Below are 14,603 nucleotides of genomic sequence, written 5' to 3' on the forward strand. Positions count from 1 at the left end.
TAATATTATATCTTGCGTAACAATAAATTAAAACATATTTCCCAGTTTTCTTGGGCGAGATGGCGACGTCATGCTTAAGCCACGCCTACTTCCGGACCGCTACACACCTGTGGCGTCTGGTCACAATTACAAATGTATAAAGCCAACTAGTGTGATATCCCTCGCTACGTTAAAACGTCACCCCAAAAAAAACACGGAAAAGCCAATAAATGTTACCTTAAAGTCCACGGAAAGCTGCGGCGTGTATTCCAGCGTCCACAGAGCTCGAATCAGCGACGCCAGCTTCTCGGTGACTTCCCCCCGGGAGGTGTCGTCTCCCCTCACCTGGACGGCCGTCCTCCGGTGGCACAGGTCCGGCTTGTACTGCTCCAGGCCGAGGTACTCGGCCAGCAGGTCGGTGTTGCTGAGGCACTGCACCACGGCGTTCATGAAGCAAGTGTTGCCGTGGTTCTTCAGCCCCAGAGCCCCGGGGGTCTTCTCCCCGTAGCACCACGACAGCCGCTCCTTGACCGAGCCGTGGGAGGACACCGTGGAGCTCTTCTTCACCGTCGCAACTCCCACCGGGGCGTCGTCTGTGAAGCCGCCGTCGTCGTCGTCCTCTCCCCCCGCTTGAGGCTCCGGCGGCCGTCCCTCGCCGAAGTGCGCTAAAGTGCTCAAAGTTTTCAGAATCCTGCCCATGAAATGGCTGAGCGAGCGGAGAGACTTCCGCCTGGTGAACACGCCGCTCCGGTGCTTCTTCTCCTTCCGCTTGCTCGTCTTGGCTTTCATGGGGTTGCGCGTCTTCTTGTCCTTGTTGCGGGGATCCATGGCTGCTGCACCTGACCGGGGAGAGGAAGGCTCGGGACTGAGGAGGCGCACCTGTCTGCCTCTCCGTCTACTCCTCCTCCTCCTCCCGCCTCCCTGTAAACATCACCGCCGCCAAAGTGGCACCGAGACACCGGGTTACCCCCTGGCTGCTGTTATGTTGGACTGCGTGCTAGCCTCATCGCCTCCTCGTCCTCCATGCCTCCGTGCTACCTACCAGCCCGTCACCATGACTCCTTCCTCCCGCCCCGAGACTGTGAACAATGCCCAGCCCACCCTGCACCCGCCGGCCTCCTCATTAGGTACACCGGGTCTGCCTTTTCAAACATAATGATTACATTTGAATATGTGTCGTCCCGCTCATGTTCATAAATAACCAGAATAAGAGACGCACGTTTTAGGATTATGAACTAGGCTGCCGCCTATTGCACTTTTTATTCATGTGAAAAACATTTTTTATATTGATATCAGCAAAATGTTATCGGCTTCCATCTAAAATCGTACATGTTAAAGTACCACTGATAGTCACACACATACTAGGTGTTGTGAAAGTATCTTCTGCATTTGACCCATCCCCTTCTTCCACCCCCTGGGAGATGAGGGGAGCAGTGAGCAGCAGCGGTGGCCGCGCTCAGGAAGCATTTTGGTGATTTAACCTCCAATTCCAACCCTTGATGCTGAGTACCAAACAGGGAGATAGTGGGTCCCATTTTTATAGTCGTTGGTATGACTCAGCCGAGGTTTGAACTCACGACCTACCGAGCTCAGGGCGGACACTCTAACCCAGTGGTTCTTAACCTGGGTTCGATCGAACCCTAGGGGTTCGGTGAGTCCGTTTCAGGGGTTCGGCGGAGGTCAAAACACACCCGACTCATCGTGTAAATAAAAACTTCTCCCTATCGGCGTATTACGGATACGGCAACAGCTGACTGATTTGCAGGTGTGTAATTTGTTGTGAGTTTATGCACTGTGTTGGTTTTGTTGTTTGAACAAGGTGGTGTTCATGCACGGTTCATTTATGCACCAGTAAAAAAACATGATAACACTTTAGTATGGGGAACATATTCACCATTAATTAGTTGCTTATTAACATGCAAATTAGTAACATATTGGCTCTTAACTAGTCATTATTAAGTACTTATTATTGCCTTATTCGGCATGGCCTTATTATAACCCTAACCCTGACCCTAACCAAATAACTCTAAATTAAGTCTTTATTACTTAGAATATGTTCCCCTAGTGTCCAAATAACTCTAAATTAAGTATTTGTTACTTAGAACGTGTTCCCCATACTAAAGTGTTACCAAAAACATATAACTTTGTCTTGAATTTGAAAACAAAACATTTTATTTTTCACTAAAGGGTTCGGAGAATGCGCATATGAAACTGGTGGGGTTCGGTACCTCCAACAAGGTTAAGAACCACTGCTCTAACCACATGTTCGCCTCAAACAGCGCGTTTCCTTACGTACAGTGCATTATTTTCCCCATATTTTGTTATATTACTGCCTTATTCCAAAATTTAATACATTCATTTTTGTCCTCAAAATGCTATACACAATATCCCAAAATGACAATGTGAAACATTTATTTTTTATTGCAAATCTATAAAGGATAAAAACAAAAAAATCTAATTTACATTAGTATTCACTATTCAATACTTTGCATATTAAAATGTATGCAGTAACAAACGTGTCCGCATCATTCAATTTCTATGTCATGAGTGTACTTTCATAAAATTGTGGTCACCAGCTGACGCCAAAAACAAATTACCATTCTACTTTGAAAGGCAGCAAAAATCGATAAGATAAATAACCAGAACAAGAGACACACGTTTTAGGATTATGAACTAGGCTGCCGCCTGTTGCACTTTTTATTTATGTGAAACCATTTTTATATTGATATCAGCAAAATGATATCGGCTTGCATCTAAAATCGTACATATTAGCCTCCAACACCGTGTTTACTCACGTACAGTGCATTATTTTTCACACCTTTTGTTATATTACAGCCTTATTCCAAAATTGAATACATTCATTTTTGTCCTCAAAATTCTACACACAATATCCTGAAATGACAATGTAAAAAGTTTTTTCTAATGCAAATTTATCAAAAAAAACAAACAAATCAAATGTACATTAGTATTCACAGCCTTTGCTCAATACTTTGCATATTAAAAAATGTATACAGTAACAAACTTGTCCCATCATTCAATTTCTAGGTCATTAGTTTACCTTCATAAAATTATTGTGGCCACAAGGTGTCGCCAAAAACAAATTACCATTCTACTTCAACTGAAAGGCAACATAAGTCCATTCCAGATGGCTAATAATAAATAGGTTGCCAAAAACAAAATAAAGTATGTATGATTTTTGCTGATATTGTATTGGATCGATATCGGCCAATACTCAAGGCTCCAATATCTGTATCGTAATGGAAGTGAAAAAGTTATATTGGGACACCCTTCATTTTTGTACTTTTTTCATCAAAGTTGAATTTAATTTGATGCATGGTTTGTACTAAAATAAATAGTTCAATATCTAATTTTGTTAGTACAAAATAAAACATGTTACAACTTTGCATACCTTGCTTTTCTGTCCCGAAATAAAGGGATAGGTAAAGGTAATTTGTACTTTTGACACATTTTCTGTTACTGACTTTTAAAAATGAGGTTATAATAATTAGTTATTCAACTTGTTTGGTTGTGTTCCGTATAGTTTCGCTATTTCTTATACATAACATGACTCTTGATCATCCTGGCCAATTTTCACTCAGCAGCAGGTGATGACTTGTGTTTTCTTCCTGATCGTGGCAGTGACAAAACTGTGCCATGCACTTTATACTTACGAACAATCGTCTGCACAGTTTCTCTTGGGACCTTAAGCTGCTTTGAAATGGCTCCAAGTGACTTTCCTGACTTTTTCAGATCTGTGCTGAATTCCTTTGACTTTCCCATTGTTGCGTTTGTAACCGAGTCTAATGACTGCATCACATGAGCCCTGTTTAAATGGGCTCAGAGAAGTCAACTGGTGTCGTCAAACATAGTCACTCACATGAAGTTAAGAGGCCATGCCATGAAGCTAATTTGATTTGATTGTAACTTTTCTACATTGCCAATATTGATCATGTATGTATACTTTTGACCCAGCAGATTTGGTCACATTTTCAGTAAACCCAAAATAAATTCATAAAAGAACCAAACTTCATGAATGTTTTTTGTGACAAACAAGTATGTGCTCCAATCACTCTATCACAAAAAAACAAGAGTTGTAGAAAGTATTGGTAACTCAAGACAGCCATGACATTATGTCTTTCACAAGTGTATATAAACTTTTGACCACGACTGTATTTATATGCACGTATACTGTACCATGAAGCTGCCAGTCTTTTGTTGTAAAATCTACCACTTTAAATGTTACAGTAAATATATGGCAACTAAGCTGCCAATGTTTTACCATAATATCAACAGATTTTTTTTTTTCAATGCAGGAACCAACCTTACTAAAGTACATAAAGTATTGTAATATCGTGCATGGGCATATACTGTATATAAACTAATAATAAAGCACAGCTTGTGGACAAACTGTACTGTAGCAATCAAAGACACTTGCTCACGAAATCAAATGAGAAAATTGTGGACAAACTGTACTGTAGCAGTCAAAGACACTTGCTCACTAAATCAAATGAGAAAATGTGTCCAACCTTAAGACTGCTCCTGTATATAGATGTATTATATTAAATATATGATGGTGCAGATGGGCAGTAAAACACACAATCTGCATATGTGATATTGTCAGTGTGAAACACCTGTCTCAAACACACGACACTATAAATAGCCCAGCCACTGTCTTAAGTAACATTAAGGTTGCTGCCGCACATAAATTGCGTTTTTTTTTTTTTTTTTTTTGTGCAGTTGTGATTCTTGTCGACAGAGAGCCAGCATCTGCTGCGTTGTACTCCAATTCTAATCATTTGAGGCTTGATTTCACAGCTCGCCGCAGCTGAAGATTGAATTTAGTGGGCCCAGATACGCTGATTTATTGGAAAAGATAGTCTGGGAGAGCATTTCCATATTTCCCCTAATGCTCTTATTCCGCTATTGTTGGGAAACGCGTTGACAGCTCATCATAGGCAATAAATGCCCTCGCAGGTCATTTTTTGAGATTAAGCACAATTTCCAGTAAAAAGTACTCTTCTGAAAAGCCCCAAAAAATCTCATAATGTCACGTTAGGTTACTAAACTCAGTGAAGTCATTGGTTTATTTTGTGTTTTTTTACAAGGGTTTGTACCTGTGTGACAAATAAAGAGAAATGTGATGATAACCACAGAAACAAAAATGTAACTTATTGCAATGTCCAATGAACAAAGCGCCCAATGTCTCTGAGTCTGCCATTATAATACAAGAAAGAACATAATCACTGCATTGATTGTGTTTTTCTTTTTCTTTTGGCTTTTGTGTGTGTTTGGTGAGTCCGCTGCAGTCGGGCAAAGTGTAATCAAAACACCGGAAATTGGAAAGGGCCTGTCTGCTCAGTACAATATTAGCAGTGCAAGTATTTAAATATGTTACTGATCACATGAAAACATGTGAAACACCATTTGGTGACAGCCTTGCTCTTAATAGAACTATTAAAGCAGGGCTCTTCAACGGGAGGCCCGGGGCCAAATCAAGTCTGAGGATGACACCATACCGGCCCTCGAGTTCAGTTCAAATTAATATAAAATTTAAAAAACACTACAGTGCGCCTGTTGTATATTTTTCTGAATTGAAAACACTTCCTTGTGGTCTACATAACATGTAATGGTGGTTCTTTGGTTAAAATGTTGCATTAATTATGTTTTACAGATCATCTTCAAGCCGCTTTCTGACAGTCGCTTCAGGATTCACCGTTTTGTGGGCGGTGTTATTTACGTGGCTCACCTTCGACAGCGTCTTCTCCCCGCCATCTTTGTTGTAGCGGTGTAGCGTGCAAGGACGGGAGTGGAAGAAGTGTCAAAAGATGGAGCTAACTGTTTTAATGACATTCAGACTTCACTTAAATCAATAACAGAGCAGCATCTCCTCATCCGCCAGTAATGTGTCCCGAGAAAAAACGTCCGACCGGAACTCTCTAATAACTAAAGTTCCTTGGGTGAATAATGTAAACTCACTACACCGGTATGTTTTAACGCTTTCATGGCAAATATAAGTAAGAACTTTACACTACTGTATATTAGAAATGGCAACAGTGGAGGATGAATGTCCCATAACAAGAAGATGGAGAAAAAGAAGAAGCTTATCGACTACGGTGTCGTCACGGACTACAAAGGCGGACACGCGCAATTTTTCAGGACTTATGCAGATACCAAATACAGATCAGCAGGTAAAAAAAGTTACTTTTGCGTAACATTGTGAAACAAAACGCCAGATAATATGCCTTACCTTATACACACACCATAATAATACTCGTATGTTGAAGCACAGTACAATCCATCAAGCTTCATAGCTTACCAAAGTCGCACTAAAACATTTTGATAGATTTTTGAGCGCCATGTGTAATGTTCTATATTTTCAATGGAACATTTAAAATGTTGGCGTTGTTTACTTGATTCTTATTGCAGTCTACACGTATCTCTCGTGTGTGACTGCCATTATATTGCAGTCTGCACGTATCTCTTATGTTTGACTGCCATCTACTGTTATAAGGTGAACTGTCGAGTTTTGAGAGAAAAAAAAGGATTTCAAGTGTGCCTTATAGTCTGGAAATTCCGGTAGATTGGTCAGATCCAGTCTTAGACTTAGATTGGTCAGATCTAGTCTAGCGGCTGGTGCCAAAACGCCTAGTTTGAATGGTTTCATCAAGCCTATTTGGGTGATGTTTAGCAGGCCAAATGAAAAGCTTTGTGAATACATCAGCTCTACTGTATAAAAAGTGTTTGCGTTGGGATTTGGATTTTCATTGTTTCATTTTTTTATACTGTTTGGATTTCACCCGACCTTTTGCAGCGGATTTATAACGAAAACTGATGCACTCCTATATTTAAATTAGTGTCTTTGCACGAGAATAGATTCAGATGAGGAAGATACTGTATGTTCTCTCCCGCTTTCAACCAGAATCTTTAATGTTAATATATACTGTACATCCGAATATAATCTGCATGTATTATACTGTACTGCATGGTGCTTACATCGACAGACGTCTGCATTTAATTGTAATGAGAATAATTTCAATGTGAATCTCATTTAACTGAATACTGCATCCCTCGTAATAATATTTGCTCATACGGATTGTTGCTTGCCCAGTTCCACATCAATCCAAAACGGGGTGAGGGAACTTCCAGCGCATGACGGCTCCATCGGCGCTGCTGCTGATCAGAGTGCTGTTGTTGCAACACACCTTAATGCTGGTGATACTTCCGCCGTGAGCGACGCCCACGTGGGTTACCGTGCCCTCCATGTAGTCCCACACCCTCACTATCTTGTCGTCTCCACCTGGCACAGAAAAGGGATATAAATATTCAGGCAAGGGAAAAGACATTCCCTTTTTTGAAACCTTCACTATGGTTGTTTTATGCAATATAGCAACACGGTTATTTTTAAAACATTTGATGAAGTGTGTTTGGCATATACACATTTCTAAAGGTGTATTCCATCGTCATTAATTTTATAAAAATTAACCTAATTTTATTGTTATTTTTTTAATTGTAACTATTTATTTTGATTTAATCTAACTGGCAAATATCTCACCCCATATTTGTTATTTTAATTGATTTCAAAATGTCATTTAATTTCATTAAATGTATTTGTTTATATGCAGAATATAAATGTGCAGCTATTAAAACTATACAGCTAATGCCCGCTCTGAAATCGGTAGGTCGTGAGTTCAAACCCCGGCCGAGTCATACCAAAGACTATAATAATGGGACCCATTACCTCCCTGCTTGGCACTCAGCATCAAGGGTTGGCATTGGGGGTTAAATCACCAAAAATGGTTCATGGGCGTGGCCACCGCTGCTGCTCACTGCTCCCCTCACCTCCCAGGGCGTGAGGGTGATGGGTCAAATGCAGAGGATAATTTCACCACACCTAGTGTGTGTGTGGCAATCATTGGTACTTTTTTTTTATTGTTTTGATTCACAGGAAAAGTACAACTCTTACCCGAGTTACTTACTCTAACTAACGTTTTTTGTGATTGTTGCAGCTAAAAAATGCCTGAATTTGTGGCAGCTTTATCAAAAAGTTGCAATGTTTTTAAACTTTTTTATTTTTTTTGCAATAACATTATATCAATTTGTGATTTTATGAATTGGTTGTCAATGTTTGAAGTGTTCCCTGCAACCTTGACCTAAAAAATGCACAGGAGTTGAAAAAAATTGAAAAAGAAATACTGTATTGATATTTTACTCGTTTTATACCGTACAAACAGTACACTAGTTGGCAGTAGTGATGTGCGGATTGATACTGAAATATCGATACCACTGATACCAGATCTCTGTGCTCTAATATCGATGCTCAAATCAAAATATTGATACATTTGACACTTAAGTTCAGAGGGGGTCCAAACTTTATATACTGAAAAGTCAAGGTAGCCATATTGATATTTGTTTATGGAAAAAATACATATTTAAAGACAGAACTTTGTGTCAGCTTTGTATGATTGGTGACTAAGCATATTATTATTAATTATTAGTTAGAACATTTCATCTTTATCTCATTACATACCAATTTTCATTGAAACTTACATTTTTACTGTTGTTTTTTCCCCCTGTAAGAATATAATAATAATAATGATAATACAAATATGATTGTGTAACTGCATAACCTAATGTGTCAAAAATTCTGCCTTTACAAAAAAATGAATATTCAGTTACACATTATGGTTGTTAACATTTTTCAAAAAACTAATTCATGAGTTTGTATTTTATTTTTTAATTAACTAACTAAACTTTGTTTTTGTTTTTAAGTATGTCTTATTTTTATTTTGAGATCTTCTAATATTTTAGATCAGGAGTGTCTAAACCTTTTCCACTAATGGCCGCATACTAAAATGTCAAGTCTGGGGGGCGATTCTGATGGATATTATATATTTTTTAATGCCATAAACAGATTTTATATTTAATTGAAGACAAAACTTTGTGTTATAGGTGACTAAGTAAACTATTATTAATTATGGATTTAAAATGTTCAGCTTTTTCTCATTACATTCCGATTTTTTGCTTTTTTTCCCTTAAATGTGTTTTTATTTTAATTTTAATAGTAGCTCTTATTATTGTATTTATTTACTTGTTAAAATGGTTTGAAACACTATTTTTGTGTACTTTTTTAGATTTTTGTCCTCTGTTTGGCTCTTTTGTTATTCACGCCACTACCTCAATATACTTCAGAGTTTAAAATAAATAAATAAAAACTCTATAGTATATTATTTGTGCTATGAGATGTTATTTGAAATACACACCTTTTTCAATTTTAGCCGACATTTGCACAAAGTATCCGTATCGGATCCGTGTTGCCGATACCAGTCTGAATTTTACTCGGTATCGGATCAAAAAGAAAATCTGTGGTATCGCACATCCCCACATACTCAGATATCATTGTCAAATTACTGTACTGTTTTAAAATAATAACTACCGTATTTTTCGGATTATAAATCGCAGTTTTTTTCATAGTTTGGCTGGGGGTGCAATTTATACTCCGGAGCGATTTATGTGTGAAATTATTAACACATTACAGTAAAATATCAAATAATATTATTTATCTCATTCCCGTAAGAGACGAGGCGAATGTCAGCAATCGTCACACACACGTCAGCAATCGTCACACACACGTCAACCAATAGAAATTATGCGGGGGCGGGTCATGGCACAAGTGCATTGTGGGTCATGGTGGCGGTGTATTGTGAAAAAAAAGATGCTACATGCTACTACGTCCGTACCTACGAAAATGGATCATTTCAACATTGGCGGTAACTTATAAAAACTGAGAAGGGCTGAACAAAAATGGCACCGAAAAGGAAATCATATACTGCAGATTACAAGCTGGACGTAGTGAAATATGCAGCAGAAAACGACAGTCGAACAGCAGAAAGAAAGGATACCAGAAGCGACACCGAGGAAGAAGATTTCATGGGATTTAGCGATCAGGAGTGACAGATTGTTTGGTAAACGTATAGCATGTTCTATATGTTATAGTTATTTGAATGACTCTTACCTTAATATGTTACGTTAACATACCAGGCACGTTCTCAGTTGGTTATTTATGCGTCATATAACGTGCACTTGTTCAGCCTGTAGTTCACTATTCTTTATTTATTTTAAATTTCCATTCAAATATCTATTTTTTGTGTTGGATTTTATCAAATAAATTTCCCCCAAAAATGCGATTTATACTCCAGTGAGACATATATATGTTTTTATCCTTCTTTATTATGCATTTTCGGCCAGTGCGACTTATACTCCGGAGCGCTTTATACTCTGGAGCGATTTATTATCCGAAAAATACGGTAGTTTGAGATTCCTTAGATGTCTGCTCTGTCGTCCACAAGTTGCTCTCTATGTGTGTATTACGCTTGAAAATTTTCGACACGTTTAACCCGGCACTTTGAGAGCATTTGTGAACTGTTAAAATAGATAATTTTTGTTGATAAATGAGAGACAATGAGAGATTATCATCACACTTCAACATCTCTAACAGGTAAATGCTGCCTCTTTGCGAGGTTAGCATTGCAAATTAAAACATGTTCTTAATTATCTCGCCCTGGACAGGTTGAATAAATATATAATCACATGTAAACTAGGACGCCGTTACTACATTACCCAGAAGGCCTAGCGCTGTAGACAGGGACCGGAAGTAGTAACAAATAGTTGATATATTGTTACAAATATTTGTTACAACATACGTTTTGATTGGCGAAAATGACGCTGGTATGCCAAAATGTGCGGGGAAGTTGCGGGAATTGGACAAAATCCTCCTAATATTTTCAACTAAATAAAACTAAAATACACCATTTTTAGCAGTTATTTTCAGAGGCTTTTTTGTATCATGTCATTATGTGGATTCTAATTTTTTTTTAAAAAGAAGCAATATCCTTTTTATTAGAAAAAAAGAAAAAAAATCCAAGTTAATAGAATATATAAACAACTGCAGACAGGAAGTTAAAAACACCCCATGAAATTGGCAACCAAGGAGGTTTATGAGTGAATATTGGACTTTTTATACAGTTATTTCAAAGACACCAGATTCCAAAGAGGATGCTGAATGGCTGCGTATTGCATCACTGAAGTGTAACAGAGGGACAGGAGAGTGAGGAACAGACGCGTTATAGTCCATTACCTGTCACAATGTGTCTGCCGTCATGGGTGATGAACATACAGTTGATGGCCGACGTCTGCACGCCCTGCAGTTCTCTGATTGGCGTGGCGTCGTGCACGTCCCAGTAGATGATCTGCACAGATAGCCGACAGTTATCCACCCTATTTTATAGCAGCAATAAGGACCAGAGATGTTTCTCATGTAGAACGTAGCTCGGCGACACAGCAGACAAAATACTTTCTGACAGTCATAATGGGCCTTTTAACGCTTTGCATTCATTTCCACTGACAGACGGCACACATCACTCAACATTTCACAAGTGATGCACACTTTTTAGTATGGAGCAGGCACGGTGATATACAGAAAATTGACAGATTCGCTGGAATTGCCGCTGGAGTCTCTGCACTGTGTGAAGCATAAAATACACAATAAAAGGAAAGCAATACAGAGTCATCTTGTGACACACTTTGTTTTATAATTTTTACTCATTTACAGAGATTCCTTGTTTATCCAATCAAATCAAACCTTATTTACAAAACCCAAAACCAGTGAAGTTGGCACGTTGTGTAAATCGTAAATAAAAACAGAATACAACGATTTGCAAACCCTTTTCAACTTATATTCAATTGAATAGACTGCAAAGACAAGATATTTAACGTTCCAACTGAGAAACCTATTTTTTTTGGCAAATACTCATTAACTTAGCATTTAATGGCAGCAACACATTGAATAAAAGTTGGCACAGGGGCATTTTTACCACTGTGTTACATGGCCTTTCCTTTTAACAACACTCAGTAAACGTTTGAGAACTGAGGAGACCAATTTTTGAAGCTTTTTAGGTGGAATTCTTTCCCATTCTTGCTTGATGTACAGCTTAAGTTGTTCAACAGTCCGGGGTCTCTGTTGTGGTATTGTAGGCTTCATAATGTGCCACACATTTTCAATGGGAGACAGGTTTGGACTACAGGCAGGCCAGTCTAGTACCCGCACTCTTTTACTACGAAGTCACGCTGTTGTAACACGTGCAGAATGTGGCTTGGCATTGTCTTGCTGAAATAAGCAGGGGCGTCCATGATAACGTTGCTTGGATGGTAACAAATGTTGCTCCAAAACCTGTATGTACCTTTCAGCATTAATGGTGCCTTCACAGATGTGTAAGTTACCCATGCCTTGGCACTAATACACCCCCATACCATCACAGATGCTGGCTTTTGAACGTTGTACCAATAACAGTCCGGATGGTTCTTTCCCTCTTTAGTCAGGAGGACACGACATCCAGGGTTTTCCAAAAAAAAAATTGGAAAGTGGAACTCAGTCCACAGAAAGCTTTTCCACTTTGCATCAGTACATCTTAGGTGAGCTTGGGCCCAGCGAAGCCGGTGGCGTTTCTGGGTGTTGTTGATAAATGGGTTTTGTTTTGCATAGTAGAGTATTAACTTGCACTTACAGATGTAGCGACGAACTGTAGTTACTGACAGTGGTTTCTGAAGTGTTCCTGAGCCCATATGGTGATATCCTTTACACACTGATGTCTCTTTTTGATGCAGTACTGACTGAGGGATCGAAGGTCAAGGTCTTGCCGTTTACGTGCAGTGATTTCTCCAGATTCTTTTAACCTTTTGATGATATTACGGACCGTAGATGTTGAAATCCCTAAATTCCTTGCAACAGCTCGTTGAGAAATGTTGTTCTTAAACAATTTGCTCATGCATTTGTTCACAAAGTGGTGACCCTCACCCCATCCTTGTTTGTGAACGACTGAGCATTTCTTAGAAGCTGCTTTTATACCCAATCATGGCACCCACCTGTTCCCAATTAGCCTGTTCACCTGTGGGATGTTCCAAATAAGTGTTTGATGAGCATTCCTCAACTTCCTGAGTCTTTTTTGCCACTTGTGCCAGCTTTTTTGAAACATGTTGCAGGCATCAAATTCCAAATGAGCTAATATTTGCAAAAACTAACAACGTTTCTCAGTTCAATTGTTAAATATCTTGTCTTTGCAGTCTATTCAATTGAATATAGATTGCAAAGGATTTGCAAATCATTGTTTTCTGTTTTTATTTACGATTTACACATCGTGCCAACTTCACTGGTTTTGGGTTTTGTATACAAATCTTTTCATAAATAAAAGAAATGCAACGCAAAGTGCTTTCCAGACTTAAAAACAATACCCCGATGACCCAGATCCCCCATTATCGCACACTCAGGCACACAAATACCAAACACAAACACACACATATGCACATATATGAACATATGATTGCATGGCTGAGCACAGAGGAGACAGGTGAGTAAACACAATCACAGGAGCCATCTGCACCAGGAGGTCATCAGACCATGGCCACCAGGGCGCTGACACAAAGCGCCCCCACACCACGGCTGATAGCCCCTGATGAAGATGGCTCCCTCTGAGGGACGCTGGAAAGTAAAAATACTTAAAACCTGTAAAATAGTAAGACCCATGAGTAGAGATAAAGGTTAAAATACAAGTAAGACATCCATCCATCCATTTTCTACCACTTGTCCCTTTCGGGATCACAGGGGGGTGCTGGAGCCTATCTCAGCTGCATTTGGGCGGAAGGCGGGGTACACCCTGGACAAGTCGCCACTTCATCGCAGAGCCAACACAGACATTCACACACTAGGGCCAATTTAGTGTTGTCAATCAATCTATCCCCAGGTGCATGTCTTTGGAGGTGGGAGGAAGCCGGAGTACCCGGAGGGAACCCACGCAGTCACGTATGAAGATAAAATGTTTTTAAAATAAATATGCAGTAAATGTATAATAAATAAATAGAGCTAAATAAAATCTTGCTTAACTATTAAGATAAAAAAGTAAAGTACAAATACTTCAATAAAATAATAAATGTCATATATATTATTATATACACTGTTAATTGCTTGGAGAAGGCATCCGACCGTGGGGAGTGCTCGGAGAGTATGGGGTATCGGACTGTCTGATGGTGGCGGTCCGCTCCCTGTATTACCGGTGTCAGAGCTTGGTGCGCATTGCCGTTTCCAGTGAGGGTTGGACTCCGCCAAGGCTGCCCTTTGTCACCGATTCTGTTCACAACTTTTATGGACAGAATTTCTAGGCGTTGAGGGGATCCGGTTTGGTGGCTGCAGGATTAGGTCTCTGCTTTTTGCGGATGATGTGGTCCTGATGGCTTCATCTGGCCAGGATCTCCAGCTCTCATTGGATCGGTTCGTAGCCGAGTGTAAAGCGACTGGGATGAGAATCAGCACCTCCAAGTCCGAGTCCATGGTTCTCGCCCGGAAAAGGGTGAAGTGCCATCTCCGAGTTGGGGAAGAGATTGTGCCCAACGTGGAGGAGTTCAAGTACCTCGGAGTCTTGTTCACGAGTGAGGGAAGAGTGGATCGTGAGATCGACAGGCGGATCGGTGCGGCGTCTTCAGTAATGCGGACGCTGTATCGATCCGTTGTGGTGAAGAAGGAGCTCAATTTACCAGTTGATCTACGTTCCCATCCTCACCTATGGTCATGAGCTTTG

At 39.7% G+C, this 14,603-nt stretch overlaps 2 protein-coding genes across 6 annotated transcripts in view; both read right to left on the reverse strand.

The window, feature by feature from the left end:
* The window catches only part of usp43a (ubiquitin specific peptidase 43a), a 264,050-nt gene extending 262,986 nt beyond the window's left edge, over positions 1–1,064 (reverse strand). For all 3 annotated transcript variants that reach the window (XM_062026996.1, XM_062026994.1, XM_062026995.1), the window contains exon 1: positions 217–1,064. In XM_062026996.1, the coding sequence (XP_061882980.1) occupies positions 217–807 (591 nt within the window). In that variant the 5' untranslated portion in view covers positions 808–1,064. The remainder of the gene's footprint in view (positions 1–216) is intronic.
* A 4,725-nt stretch (positions 1,065–5,789) lies between these two features.
* Positions 5,790–14,603, reverse strand: part of cfap52 (cilia and flagella associated protein 52) — a 50,285-nt gene continuing 41,471 nt past the window's right edge. For 2 of the 3 annotated variants that reach the window (XM_062027000.1, XM_062027001.1), the window contains exons 14-15: positions 11,114–11,225; positions 5,792–7,276 (exon numbers count right to left, since the gene is read on the reverse strand). In XM_062027000.1, coding sequence (XP_061882984.1) covers positions 7,095–7,276; positions 11,114–11,225 — 294 coding nt within the window. In that variant the 3' untranslated portion in view covers positions 5,792–7,094. Of the gene's footprint in view, positions 7,277–11,113; positions 11,226–14,603 lie in introns of all 3 variants that reach the window. The other variant, XM_062027002.1, reaches the window with a different exon arrangement.

The sequence above is a fragment of the Entelurus aequoreus genome, linkage group LG18 (assembly GCF_033978785.1).
Source record: "Entelurus aequoreus isolate RoL-2023_Sb linkage group LG18, RoL_Eaeq_v1.1, whole genome shotgun sequence".
In the NCBI taxonomy this organism is placed as follows: domain Eukaryota; kingdom Metazoa; phylum Chordata; class Actinopteri; order Syngnathiformes; family Syngnathidae; genus Entelurus; species Entelurus aequoreus.